This window comes from Cyclospora cayetanensis, unplaced genomic scaffold (genome assembly GCF_002999335.1).
Source record: "Cyclospora cayetanensis isolate NF1_C8 unplaced genomic scaffold, CcayRef3 CcayRef3_contig_170, whole genome shotgun sequence".
Taxonomy (NCBI): domain Eukaryota; phylum Apicomplexa; class Conoidasida; order Eucoccidiorida; family Eimeriidae; genus Cyclospora; species Cyclospora cayetanensis.
In genome coordinates this window covers 1-12100 of record NW_020312115.1, presented here as the reverse complement: position 1 = coordinate 12100, position 12100 = coordinate 1, and the positions used below count along the sequence as shown (strand labels likewise).

The 12100-nt window shown below is 56.8% G+C and overlaps 2 protein-coding genes across 2 annotated transcripts; one reads left to right on the top strand and one right to left on the bottom strand.

The window, feature by feature from the left end:
- Positions 1-3097: 3097 nt before the first annotated feature.
- Positions 3098-5684, bottom strand: LOC34619064 (vacuolar protein sorting-associated protein 72 homolog). Its single transcript, XM_026337232.1, has 3 exons — positions 4313-5684; positions 3748-3908; positions 3098-3277 (listed from the first exon to the last, which is right to left on the bottom strand). Exons 1-3 carry the CDS (start codon positions 5682-5684, stop codon positions 3098-3100), a joined length of 1713 nt encoding a protein of 570 aa, XP_026193017.1.
- Positions 5685-7174: 1490 nt separating this feature from the next.
- LOC34619063 lies at positions 7175-11950 on the top strand (the record flags this gene model as incomplete). Its single annotated transcript, XM_026337231.1, has 6 exons — positions 7175-8120; positions 8338-8854; positions 9903-10024; positions 10220-10494; positions 11042-11693; positions 11867-11950. Coding segments are annotated over exons 1-6 (2596 nt in total), but the record flags the coding sequence as incomplete, so codon positions are not given.
- Between the last annotated feature and the right edge of the window lie 150 nt (positions 11951-12100).

Genomic DNA, 12100 nt, shown 5'->3' with positions numbered 1-12100 from the left:
TTGTACAGGGAGGGCTCCTTGAGTCTGTGAGGATCTTGCCGCACCTCCCAGGCCAGTGCGAAAGCAGCCGTTGAGCGCTGCGGGAGGGCTGCAACGCTGCATGCTTTGCTGCTCCTGGTTGCTCTCTGTGTGTTTGTGACTGGACCTGCTCGTATTACTCCCCCTTTTCCCTCGAAGATGGGGGTTAGGGGCCTCCACCCCGGATGGCTGGGGCTTTGTGTCTTCTTGCTCGCGGCAGGAGCAGCAGCAGCTGCAGATGATGACGCCGACAACTCAGCAGGTCTCCCTTTTGCTGCTTCCTACACCGACGAGCCTGAGGAGAGTGGCGTGCCCGAGGTTAAGCGGGAGCTGGAAGAGGCAGCCAGAGAACAAAAACAGCAGCGGCGGAATGGGGAGCAGGAGAGTGGTGACTCTGATAAGAGTGATGACGTTCGCATGCAAGTCTCCAGCAGCAAAAGCAGCGAGGCCATCCCCCTCGACTTTGATGGAAATAGCTGCATCATCTTTGCAGCGGAAGAAGGCGACAGAGATCGGTGGGCATGTGTTCATGATGCATCTCCCTCTCTCTCTCTCTATAGCGGCAGCACCAGCTGCAGTTGCCAGCACGCACAGCCTCGATCTGTGTTGCAACTGCATGGCAGCCAGCCAGGTGCTGCGAGGGGGGCGGGCACAAACAATAAGCGAGGCTTCCAGCGCAGGAGTCTTGAATACTTGAGTCTTTCAGCCTTCGACTGTAGCTGTCACCGGACTGGCCGGCAGATATCTGCCGGAGGTGTGTCTGATCGTTGTGTTACTTTCTCCGAGTGCAAATGCACGGCTTGTGGTGTGATTTTTAGGTGTCATTGCCCGGAGGGGTACGTCCTCTGCAGCTGGATGGATGTGCGGGAGGTGCAGCTGAAGCTGGAAGCCGCATCACGTGAGGCGGCAGAAGCTGCGAGGGAAGAAGCAGCAGCAGCCGAGCAGGGAGCAGCGACAACAACGGTAGACAGCAGCTCGGAGAGTGACTTTGTGAAGCGTGTGGAGGAGAGTGCAGCCGCATCTGCAGTCTCCGCTAAGGCTCCTGCCTGGCTGCGGTCTCTGTGTGATACTTCGGACTATGGGTTCAAGGGGTTTGCAGTGTACGTGGACTACGAAGTGTATATACGTTGCAGTGCAGAGACAGACACAGACGCCCCTTCTTTCGAGTACAAGCACTTGCCGGGTAAGAAAGGCGTCATGCTGGCCTTTACTTCTTGTAGCATTTGCCTTTTAAAGAAGCATTCCACTTATTTGTCCCACTGTGCCTTCTGGTTGTAGCCATTTCTCTGTGACGCCTCATCGCCACTCTGCGCATTGTTGTTCTGCAGCTGCGTCTTGCACCCCTTTTCCTCCCCCCTTTTCTCAAACAGACAGGCTGCTGTTGGACTTGTGTTATGTGCGACGTGCAGGAGTCTTTGTGACGTCTACAGAGCTGGAGAAACTGCGGGCCGCTGATGCTCACGCATCGCCTCGCAGCTGCCACAAGGCTGATTTCTATCTATGTCGCCCTGCGGCGCAAGAAGACAACGCTGTAAGTTCAAGTAGTTGTCTTTGACCTCCAATATTACTGCTGAAGATGGGGAGTGTTACAGAGCTGCATGCTGGCTTATCCGGGGAGCTTCCGTTCTCCCCCAACGGCACGTGGCGAGCGCTGACGCATAAGCGACCCTCAAGGGCCTGCGTCTTCTATCTCATCCTGCTCTGCTTGCTGCTACCGCTGTGGCTGCAGGCCGTCGACTGTCTGCTGACAGAGTGGAGCGAATGGCAAGTGCCTTGCATCGATAACATCCAGAGGCGAAGCCGCAACATCATCCGCAGCGGTGAGGCTCGGAGACGTGCTGCTCGCGATTTGCCGCATTTGTGGCGCAAGACACTGGGAACGCTGCTCGCGATCTGCCTGACCTGACACCCTGGCTTGGCGGCTGTTGCATACGTGACTGGACAGTGCGTGCGGCGTTGAGCCTCTGTAGCGAGCGCCTTTTTGCGTGGTCGTGTGTGTGTTGTTGTTGGGACTGTAGGTCAGTGGGGAGGGAAACCGTGCTTATGGAACGGGCAGCAACCCCGATTGGACACCATAAGGGAGGAAAGGGCCTGTCCTCAGGAGCTGGTTGCCACGCAAATCGTAACGACAACGGAGGAGGTGCAAGAAAAGCTGCAACAGGAGCAGGAGTTGCTGAAGCAGGGTAAAGAGGAGCTGCAACAGGAGATCGAGCAGCAGGAAAAGGCCACTCAAGAGGAGCAATCCGCGCAACTGGAGGCATAGTGCGGCTCCTGGTTGCTTAGGGATTGGTGCAACTTCTGCGGCGACCCCTTCATAATTGCAGCACCCAAAATCTAAGTGGTGGCATATGGCGCACTGCATTGTGTATGTTTATATACCAAGTCTAAAGGAGTTGATGGAAATAACGTGCTGACCCTCTCCCCATGCTCGCGATTCGGTAGTATTTTCCGGGTGCTTCGTGTCACGAGCTTGTGCGTACGTTGGACGTCCACGGCATTAGCAGCATATTCACGTTTACATAGCACTGCATAAGCAGTTTCCAAGTACTCAGCAGCGACACCTGACACGGCAAGTCGTGGCGACGGCGGCTGCAACAGCAGCAGCGCGTCGTTGCTTCCTCCAGCACAAAGGCTCAAATCTGAGAAAAGGGTGGGTGGGAGAGTGACGAGGTGGTAGCTGGTGCAGGCATGCAGTGGCTGGCACCTGTTGAGTGCTGTGAGGTGTGCACTCATGCCTCTAGTACGTGATTAAATGCTGCATGCGGCTTCGTTATTCCTCAATCCCATGATCTACACCTTTTAAGTCGGCATCGGGGATTCCGAGAGGTTCGCACGGGGCTTTTCTGTGCCCGATACGCGCACGCGTCCTTCGCGGTCGTGAGTTGTGCCTTAGAGAGCTTTATAGGCGTGTACTGCATGCGTGTAGCAGTACGCATGCATTGTTGGACCTGCTTCGTGTGCGGGTAGACAACTGAGCATCCCCGAACACACGGGCCTTGCGAGTTTACCTACCATGGGGAAGACGCACGACACTCTTGGGCTCCCATGCAGGAAGCCAACAGAGTCGTAAGTCTTCTACCTAACTCGCACCTTTTCCTCTTCTTCGTTTTTTGTAAGGGGCTCCCGAGGGGGCCCCTCCTCGAGTACTGGAAGACGGGGGCCCCTGCGTCACCTGTATCATCTCCCAGCTTTTGGTGGGGGCCCTGGCTGCTGCCTTGTGGAGATAGATTATCTTCTCTTCCTGCGTCTTAATGGCATGCTGCAAAGACAACAACAAACTGCGACTTTCAGATGCCATTCGCGAGAGAGATGCCAGCAAGGGTAGTACGTAGGTAGGCGGGAAGAAAAGAGAATTGAACACTTTCTTGATGACTTCAAAAAATGAAAAAAGGCCTCGTAGCAGCCACCTTCACCAGTGCTGTCGTGCAGTGCAGGCCAAGTGAGTACACTGGCTATTCACGGAAAGACTAGTGTGGAGGTGATGCGGGAGGGGGGCCAAAAGGGAACACGTCGTTGTAAAGAGGAGGGAAGGAGCCAACGGAGACACTTCGAGTGCAATCATTACGCACGCAGCGACAGGACAGACCAAAACAGAGAGGGCCAGAGATGTGATGGGCTGTCCACGCATCTAGAGACGGGTGTGTGTATACGTATATGTGTATGTGCACGTGCATGTGTCCACGTGTGTGTGTATGTATGTATGCATGTATATATGTTCGCCTGTCGTACGTCAAGGTCCACGAGTTGTCTATACACCTCGCGTTCGCGCATGCGGTGAAAGGCGGTTCTGAGGGCCTTAAATGCCGCTGCAGAAGAGTAGAAGCAGCGCGTTAAGGGGTCAAAGTAGCGGGCGGGCAGGCCTGTAAGGGCGCAGCGAGACTTAGGAGGCACTGAAAAGAACAGCATCACCAGCAGATGTGCAGCACAGAAAGCATTCAGAAGCACATGCAGCCATGGAAGGCAGAGAGTGAAGCCTGATAAGCGCGACAAGGCGCACACGATCGAGAGCAGGTGCTGTTGGCGGCGCATGAAAATATATACACAAAGCATGTGCACACACACATATAAGTAAATATAAATATATACATACATACATGTATATATAAAGACATGCATAATAGACACGTACAAACACACAGAGGACGAACAGACACATACAAGCACAACACTTACACATGCACTTGCATACATGCACAAACACACATACATGCACACTTTCATACACTCACGAACATGGAACGGAAGGCATCGCGAAGCAGCTTTTTCCTGCATGTCTCGTTGCCGTCCAGCTAACCTGTTGGTGGTACTGCTTCGTATACAGCGGGGAGCCGTCCGTCTGTGAAGATGAGCAACACCTTTTCGTAGTCCTCTTCCTCGTCTGCCTCGGCTGCTGCTGAAACTGCCGTTTCTTCTGCTGACACTGCCGTTCCTTCTGCTGACACTGCCGTTTCTTCTGCTGGCACTGTCGTTCCTTCTGCTGACGCTGCCGTTCCTTCTGCTGACACTGTCGCTTCTTCTGCTCGCATGCCGTCTTGTCCGGTAGTTTCCTCTTGAGGCTTTGCTGCAGCTGTAGCAGCAGCAGCATCCTGATCGTCCTCGTTCGGCGGTCCTACTTGCAAATAGGAGGCCCATGAGACGAGCATTTCATAGGGGCCCTTGTAGGGGGCCCCCTTCCACTCCTTGTGGAGTTGGCGCAGTTCCCTGTGTTGCTGTTGCACAGTCAGAGCCTCTGCAGTCTCCTTCTCCGTCTTGTCTGCCAGTAGCAAGTGCTCTTCCTGAGACATCTCGGGTTGCTGCTGGTGCTCCCTGCTGCTTGTGCCTGCCGCTCCCCCCCCTCCACCTGCTGCTGCTGCTGCTGCTGCTGCTGCTTGCTGCTGCCTGCACACACGCAGTTGCGTTTCGACCGACTCGGTCTGCATGCGAGTGCTGGTGCGGGTAGACGTGATTCTTCTGGGGGGCCCCTCCCCGCCGCTGCCTTGCTGCTGCTGCTGCTTCTGCTTCTGCTGCTGCAACCGTTCCTTGCGTTTCTGCTGCTGCAGCTTTCTTTTGAGCGCCAGCTGGTAGAATGTCGCTGCCCCCTTCTTATGCTTCCTGGGACCGCCAGCCTCCTCTTCATCGGAGTCGCGCCTCTTCCGCTTGCTGCTGGACTGCGTCTGCTGCTCGTTCTCGCTGCTGTCGCTTTCTGGCACGTCGAAGTCGCTATCCACCTCCTCTTCTGCTTCTGCCTCAGCGGCAGCCTCGGCTACCGCGGCAGCGTCATATTCCTCGTCTCCACTCTCCTCTGCCCACGTATCATGCCCCCAGAACGCACTGTCTTTCTCCTGATCCTCCCTCAGCAGCCTGTTATAGCCCTTCCCACGAGTGGTCCTCTTCGGGAGCTGCAAGGCAATGCCAACTTCTTCCTCGGACTCCGTCTCCTCGTCTTCCTCACTGCTGCTCTCGTCCTCTGTGTCGTCCTGGAGCCTGCTTCCTTCATGGCTGCTCTCTCCGCCCCCGCTGGAGGCTGCGGCTTCCGGTGAGGCGTGATGGTGGTGGTGACAAAGCTTCGAATCTGGACCAGTCTCTGCACCGGCGCTGGAGACGTTGTTCTCTGTAGCTGCTTCGGCAGAAGACGCGCACGAAGCAGTGCCGCCAGAGAGACGCTTCCTGCCGCTGCTGCCCGACATAGCGAGATAAGAGCTCAAAAGACTGTGCGCTCCCGCCTCGCCGCTGTAGCATGCATGCGCGCAGGCCCCGAGGTTCTTTGAAGCAGAACTAGAGGGCAGCAAAGGGGAAGAGAAGGGCGCTGGACAGACCCCGTTGGCGAGCGAGTGCTGCTTCTTCCCTTCCCCCTCGCGCCTTCCCTCCCCAAAGGGCCCCTCCTCAGCAGCAACGTATTACGGTGGGGTGCACGAGGTAGGGGGGAGCAGGGGGAACGGGGAGGAACGGGAGGAGGGGGAGCGCGGCGCTTGGCGCTGGGAAGACAAGAGAAGCCGCTGCGTATGGGCAGCCTCAGGATGTGGCTAAGTGTGGGAACAAGAAGGCCACCGAGAAACTGGCGCGAGCAAAAGGCTGCCGCTGACGATGCATGTGCGCGTGCCACGACTCGTGGGGAAGAAGAATATGGAGGAAAGACGCAAAAAAAGACAACCAGGGGACGCAGCAACAGAGCAGCGCGCCAATACCACCACCTGCCACGGAAGGAGGGGGGCCCTGGCAAACCAAGCAGGATGTGCCCCCGTGCAAACGGGAGGATGAGGAGCGTCCAGGAGACTCAATATCCCATCAAATAGACGTGCAAGTACATTGAAGCTGTCTTACGCCCTAGCATTCGCCGCTGCAGCGACTCCTGCGCCAACGACATGCTCCGTTCCTGCAGCAGCACCGGCAGTAGCGCTCTGACCACAGGGGCCCCCCTCCCTCCCACTGGAGGCAGGATCACCCTGGAAACTTCGCAGAGAAAGCGAATCGCCCCTCGGATTTGTCCTTTTGCGTTTCTTTGTCAACTCTCAGCGCGGCCTAAGGGGCTTGCTGCGCAGATGGCATAGCCTTCACCCCAAACTGCAGCTGACCAGCGGCGAGCTCTTGGCAAGAGAGAGCAGCACCAGCAGCCCGCGCGCGCACGCTCGCAGCAACACAGCCGGCGATCTGCGCAAATCGGCGTCCGTCGGCTCAAGCAACACCGTGCAGTATTGCTGCTCCGCGGACGAGAGAGCAGCAGCAGCAGCAGGTGCTGCTGCTGCTGCAGCAGCACCTGCTGCCGCTGCAGCCGTAGCAAGTTTTAGGGTTTGGCTCACGTTCTGGCAACAGCGGCAGCTCGTGTACCAGCAAGCCGTCCAAGTGCGCTGACCCTCTTTCATGCAGGGGCCTCCTATCCCTCCACAGAGCTCCCACCATCTCCCCGCGAAGAAACGGACTGCAGCGCATGCATGCACGCAGTGCAGCAGCCGCAATTTCTCACTCTCCGTATTGTGTTAGGCTCCCCGGATACACCCCCACGGCGGCACTACTACCAGCGGCATCAAGTGTATCGGCGACCAGCTCAAGGGCTTCCTGCAGCTTGGCGATTCTCGCCTGAGAAGCAGCAGCAGCAGCAGCATCATCACCAGCATCATCATCATCAGCAGCAGCATTTAGCAGCAGGAAGAAGGCTGGTTGGCTCGGGAGCAGCAGCTACATGGCGAAGCCGCTTGGTCATAGGCAGCCTGCAAGAGCAGCGGCAAGAGCAGCGGCTTTAGGCGCTTCGGCTGCTTCGTCTTCTGGGGTGGAAGAGCATGAAGCGCACGGGGTGGCAGCAACGGTAAGTACACCCCATCCTGCGCGGACTATTGTTGTTGCTGCTGCTTGTTGTGCTGCTTCTCCTCTGGCGGCACCAAAGACAGCAGCGATCGAGGGTTTGCGGCTCAACGGATGCAGCAACGCAGCGGAGGAGGCCCCTCTCGAGCAGACAGAACTGCCCATCCCTTCGACTGCAGGAACTGCTGCAGCAGGTGTATGGACACCCCAGCCGCTGGAGAGGGGTCTTTCTAAGTCGTTCAGCGGCATCTCGGCGAGTGCCTGCCCGCCTCAGAAGCAGCAGCTCCCGCCAGCGCCTTCCATCGCTGCTGGAGGAGCTTCGCATCCGCCTCCCGATGCATGTGCCGTTGCCGATGAAGGCAAGCTTTTTTACGAGAGGAAGAGATCGGAGGCAAGGCGGACTGGCAGGCGCGTTGATGCGGAAGGAGCTGCGGTACGTGAGGGGGAAGAGGCAGCAGAGCAGAAAGACGCAGGAGGACTTATTTTCGCTGCACTCGGCGAGGGGCCTTTATTCAGGAATGCGGGGAGCAGCCTTGATGCGGCTGCAGCAGGCGGCAGTGTAAGCGGCAGCGCGAATAAAAATGTCTTTTCTGAGCTCGTCAAGGCGGTTGGTGACTATGGTTTCATCCGCAGTGACAGCAGCGGCAGTAGCAGCATTGACTGCAGCAGCGGCAGTAGTGACAGCGGCAGTAGTAGCAGCAGCACCAGCAGCAGTAGTAGTAGCGACAACAGCAGTCCAGGCTCACGTTTGTGTTGCAGTCGGTATCAGCGCATGAAGCGTGACTCGCTAAGGTCTGCTGCCGCTGCGTTGCATGCAGCCCGAATCGGTGAGTTGGAGAGATTGCGTAGGGGTTGCTCAGCAGCAGTGGCAGCAGGAGCGGCAGCGGCAGCGTAGACGCTGAGGCGTTTACTTAGTGCATCCTTTGAGGGAGCAGCTACAGCAGAAGCCGCTGCAGCAGAAGCTGCTGCGACTGTGTGTGTGTCGCTAGGAGGCTGTCTTGCAGCTTGCCGCAGAGTTTCCAGAATTGCGGTGTGGTCGCGCAGGGAGCATGTTGGTCAATCAGGGAGGTCTGAATGCGCATCGCCACTCCCTCTTGGAGCTGTTGCGTATGGGGGCCCCTGTGCCCTTCACGCTGCCTCCGGTGGCTGTCTCTTCTTCTGCTTCCGCTTCTTCTTCCGCCGCTCGAATTGCTGGAGTTTCTGGAATTGCGGATCGTGACGGCGGGGAGGGGGAGCCTGAGGAGAAGGACCGCAATTTGAGCCTCTTTCAAGAGCTCCTGAGCCGTTCCCTAGGCGCGCAGACATGCAGCGACTCAGGCAAGAGCAGCGGAGGAGGGGCAGAAGAGGAGGGATGGCGCCCACCTCGGGGGGGCCCCCCGGGGGGCCCCCAGTCGCTAGGGGCGAACTGGCCGGACTTGCTGATTGCTGGAAAGGGTCCATGGCGACACTGCAGCGGCAGACGAGCTTCGCTACCCTTACGCGTTGCAGCAGCAGCAGCTGTTTCCGAAAAACGCTCTCGTGTCTCAGGGCAGCACACGGCTACGCCGCAAGTAGGAGTGTAAGTCTCGCCTCTATGCTGCTGCTTTGGCTGCTGCTGCTGTTGCTGCTTTTGCTGCTCCTCTTGCTGCTGGCCTTTGCGGTGATTATTGCTGCCAAAAGTGCCAAGAGGGGATAAGAGGAACTGCTCGCGGCTCAGGCTCTCTGTGACATGTCTATAGCTGCTGTTGCTGCTGCTGCTTCTGCTGCTCCTCTTGCTGCTGGCCTTTGCGGTGATTATTGCTGCCTAAAGTGCCAAGAGGGGATAAGAGGAACTGCTCGCGGCTTGGGCTCTCTGTGACATGTCTATAGCTGCTGTTGCTGCTGCTGCTGTTGCTTCTTTTGCTGCTCCTCTTGCTGCTGGCTTTTGCGATGATTATTGCTGCCTAAAGTGCCAAGAGGGGATAAGAGGAACTGCTCGCGGCTCAGGCTCTCTGTGACATGTCTATAGCTGCTGTTGCTGCTGCTGCGGTTGCTTTTGCTGCTCCTCTTGCTGCTGGCGTTTGCGGTGATTATTGCTGCCTAAAGTGCCAAGAGGGGATGAGAGGAACTGCTCGCGGCTCAGGCTCTCTGTGACATGTCTATAGCTGCTGTTGCTGCTGCTGCTGTTGCTTCTGCTGCTCCTCTTGCTGCTGGCCTTTGCGGAGATTATTGCTGCCAAAAGTGCCAAGAGGGGATAAGAGGAACTGCTCGCGGCTTGGGCTCTCTGTGACATGTCTATAGCTGCTTTTGCTGCTGCTGCTGTTGCTTCTGCTGTTGCTGTTGCAGAGCGGGGGCCAGGCCGGCCTTTACATGGGTTAAGTTGCGACTCGGTGAGCATTTCCTGCTAGGTTTCTTTTGACTCCTGCCAAAATTATCTTGCGCCGCGATGAGGCAGTGCCAGCATGGTCAGGGACTGAGACGCTTCGCTTGCATGCGCCTCGGGAGTTCGCTGCAGATTCGTTCTTCACGAACTGCCTTCTGCAGCCTCGCAGACGCGCAATTGCGGGTGCTGCTGCTACTGCTGCTGCTGATAAGCGGCAGTTGTTGTTTTTGCTGCCGCGTTGTTCCCCTCCCGTTGCAGGTGGCGAATGCCTTCCGCGCGTCTGTGGATCTAGCCTGATCGAGTACGGGGGAGTCTTGTTCAATTTTGGGGGCCTAGACGAAAGCGGCCTTTCTAGCAACGCCGTCCACAAACTTGTCCCTTTGCCTGTCGGTCAGTTGCATGTGCTGTTTGTTCCTGGTGAAGCTGCTGCTGCTGCTGCTGCTTGAGGGTACATACACGGGCTCAAGCACTTTTGTAGGCGCTGCGCTGCGTTGGGTGCAGCAGCAGGTGTTGTTGTGCGGCTCCTCCTTTGCTGCCGCCGTATACATGTCTCTTTTCCCTTGCTTCCGGCATATTTCTCTTCAGCGTATCAGCAGGAGCTCTGGGCAAGGGCGATGGACTTGGGGGACGCTGTGGAAATAATAGACAGCTCTTTAAAGGATCTAACGGTGGCTTTGAATTCCCTCATCAACACGCCGTCTTCGGAGATGAAGCGGCAGCTAGAAAAGCGGCAGCACCTGCGGCGAGAGCTGCAAGTGGGCCTTTGCCCCTCCGAGTCAGCTGATGCCTTTTCCATCGCGCGGCTCGAACGCTTGTTGCAGTGGGCAACGAACCTTAAGTTGCAGTGGGAAAATTCGTCGGTGCGTTGCTGTGTAGGCGGTTGATTTCTGACATTCACGGTGCTCGTGTTGCTGCAGTGCTGGCGCGGGCAGCATGCGCCGATGGACGCGGAGGGGTGGGGGAGGAGAGAGGGAGGGGGAAACGTTTTGGTACTCTTGTGTCTCTCTCTTTTTGTGAGAGTGTGCGATTTTCTCTCGTTGGGGTGCTCGCTGGTATTTCGCTCCTCTGGGGTCAAGTTGCCACCAAAAAGAAGCCAGGCGCGAGCATAGCTTCGCGTGTGTATGTATGTGTATGTATGTCTGTGTGCATGTGTGTGTATGTATGTGTATGTGTATATGTATGTGTATATCCATATGTCTGTATGTATGTGTATGTATATCTATGTGTCTGTATGTATGTGTATGTGTGTGTATATATATATACATATATATGCCTGTATGTATGTGTAAATACATATGTACATATATGCATGTCTGTATGTATGTGCACGCGTATGTATATGTATATATACATATCTGTACATGTATATGTATGTATGTTTATGTGTATGTGCTGTGCTTGCTGCAGTTTCGCGCGCGTGTGGAGGATACCCGGCTGGCTGTTTTGGAGGGTCGGGGGAGCCGCAGTGCCTTGGACATTTCTTCATACCGTGCCAAGTCTCTTCTTAGGCTGCAGAAGCTCCTGACGGCAGTAGAGATGCACGCAGTTCTGGCTGCTGTAGACGTGTTGCAGGAAGAGGCAACGGCAGCAACAGGCCTCACGCCTGGCGATGTAGTGGCGGCTGTCATGGAGGAGACTGAGGAGAGGGAGGCGGGGGACGTCACAGCCGATGCTGCAGACGCGGAGGCTCTCGACATTGTTTTCGCTCGTATCGCGGATGCCTCACCTCCCGTGCAAAGCGAGCACCAGGACGATCATTTTTCTGAATCCTCACCGCAGAGACAAGGCCTCCTCCTTCCCCAGCAGCCGGAGTGCTCCTCAGCGCGAGGCAGCGAGGACGAACGCGACGGCAGGGAGCGACTGCAGACTTGCAGCAAGAATCACTATCGCTCGATTCTGCGGCAGCGGAAGTCAGGAGAGGCCTCCGCCCCAGCGCGGAGAGAGAGCCTCCCTAGTAGCACCGTAGACGAGGCTGCACCAAGCGGAGAATTCGCATGCGCGGAAGCAGAGAGGCGGCCCTGTGTTCGCTTTCACGAGACAGCACCCCATCGATTCTCCTGTAGGCTCCAATAGACAACCGTTCTCAGGCCGTTAGCCTCTCTTATCGCCGTCTGCCCTTTCGCTGGGCTGGCTGGCATATCTCCCTGAGGGGGCATCGCTCCCTTGTGGCCGATGCACCGCGCTGTGCTGCCTCAACTCTCACCTTCTCCCTCATGCGTCTCCTTTTGCAAGGCCCCTCCTCCGCAGTTCTCTTATTCGAGGGGCAGCCTCTTGGAGCGTCTACGCCTCTTGCCGCTTGCCGCGTTTTCTTAGAACGCCTACGCTGCCAGCTCCGCTTGTCTCTCTCTCTCTGTGTCTGTCTGTCTCTGTCTGTCTGTCTTTCTCTCTCTCATTCTCTCTCAAGCTCTTTCGCCCTCTATGAATCGAGGGGCCCTCCATCTCCTCTGGTAGCCAAAGCTGCATTTT

Excerpts from the sequence above, each read along its gene's own strand:
- LOC34619064 (XM_026337232.1), bottom strand. The coding sequence starts at position 5,684 with ATGTCGGGCAGCAGCGGCAGGAAGCGTCTCTCTGGCGGCACTGCTTCG. Across the intron at positions 3,909-4,312 it reads CGAAGCAGTACCACCAACAG|TGCCTCCTAAGTCTCGCTGC; the intron begins GTTAGCTGGACG and ends TGTTCTTTTCAG. Across the intron at positions 3,278-3,747 it reads GACAACTCGTGGACCTTGAC|CATGCCATTAAGACGCAGGA; the intron begins GTACGACAGGCG and ends TTGTCTTTGCAG.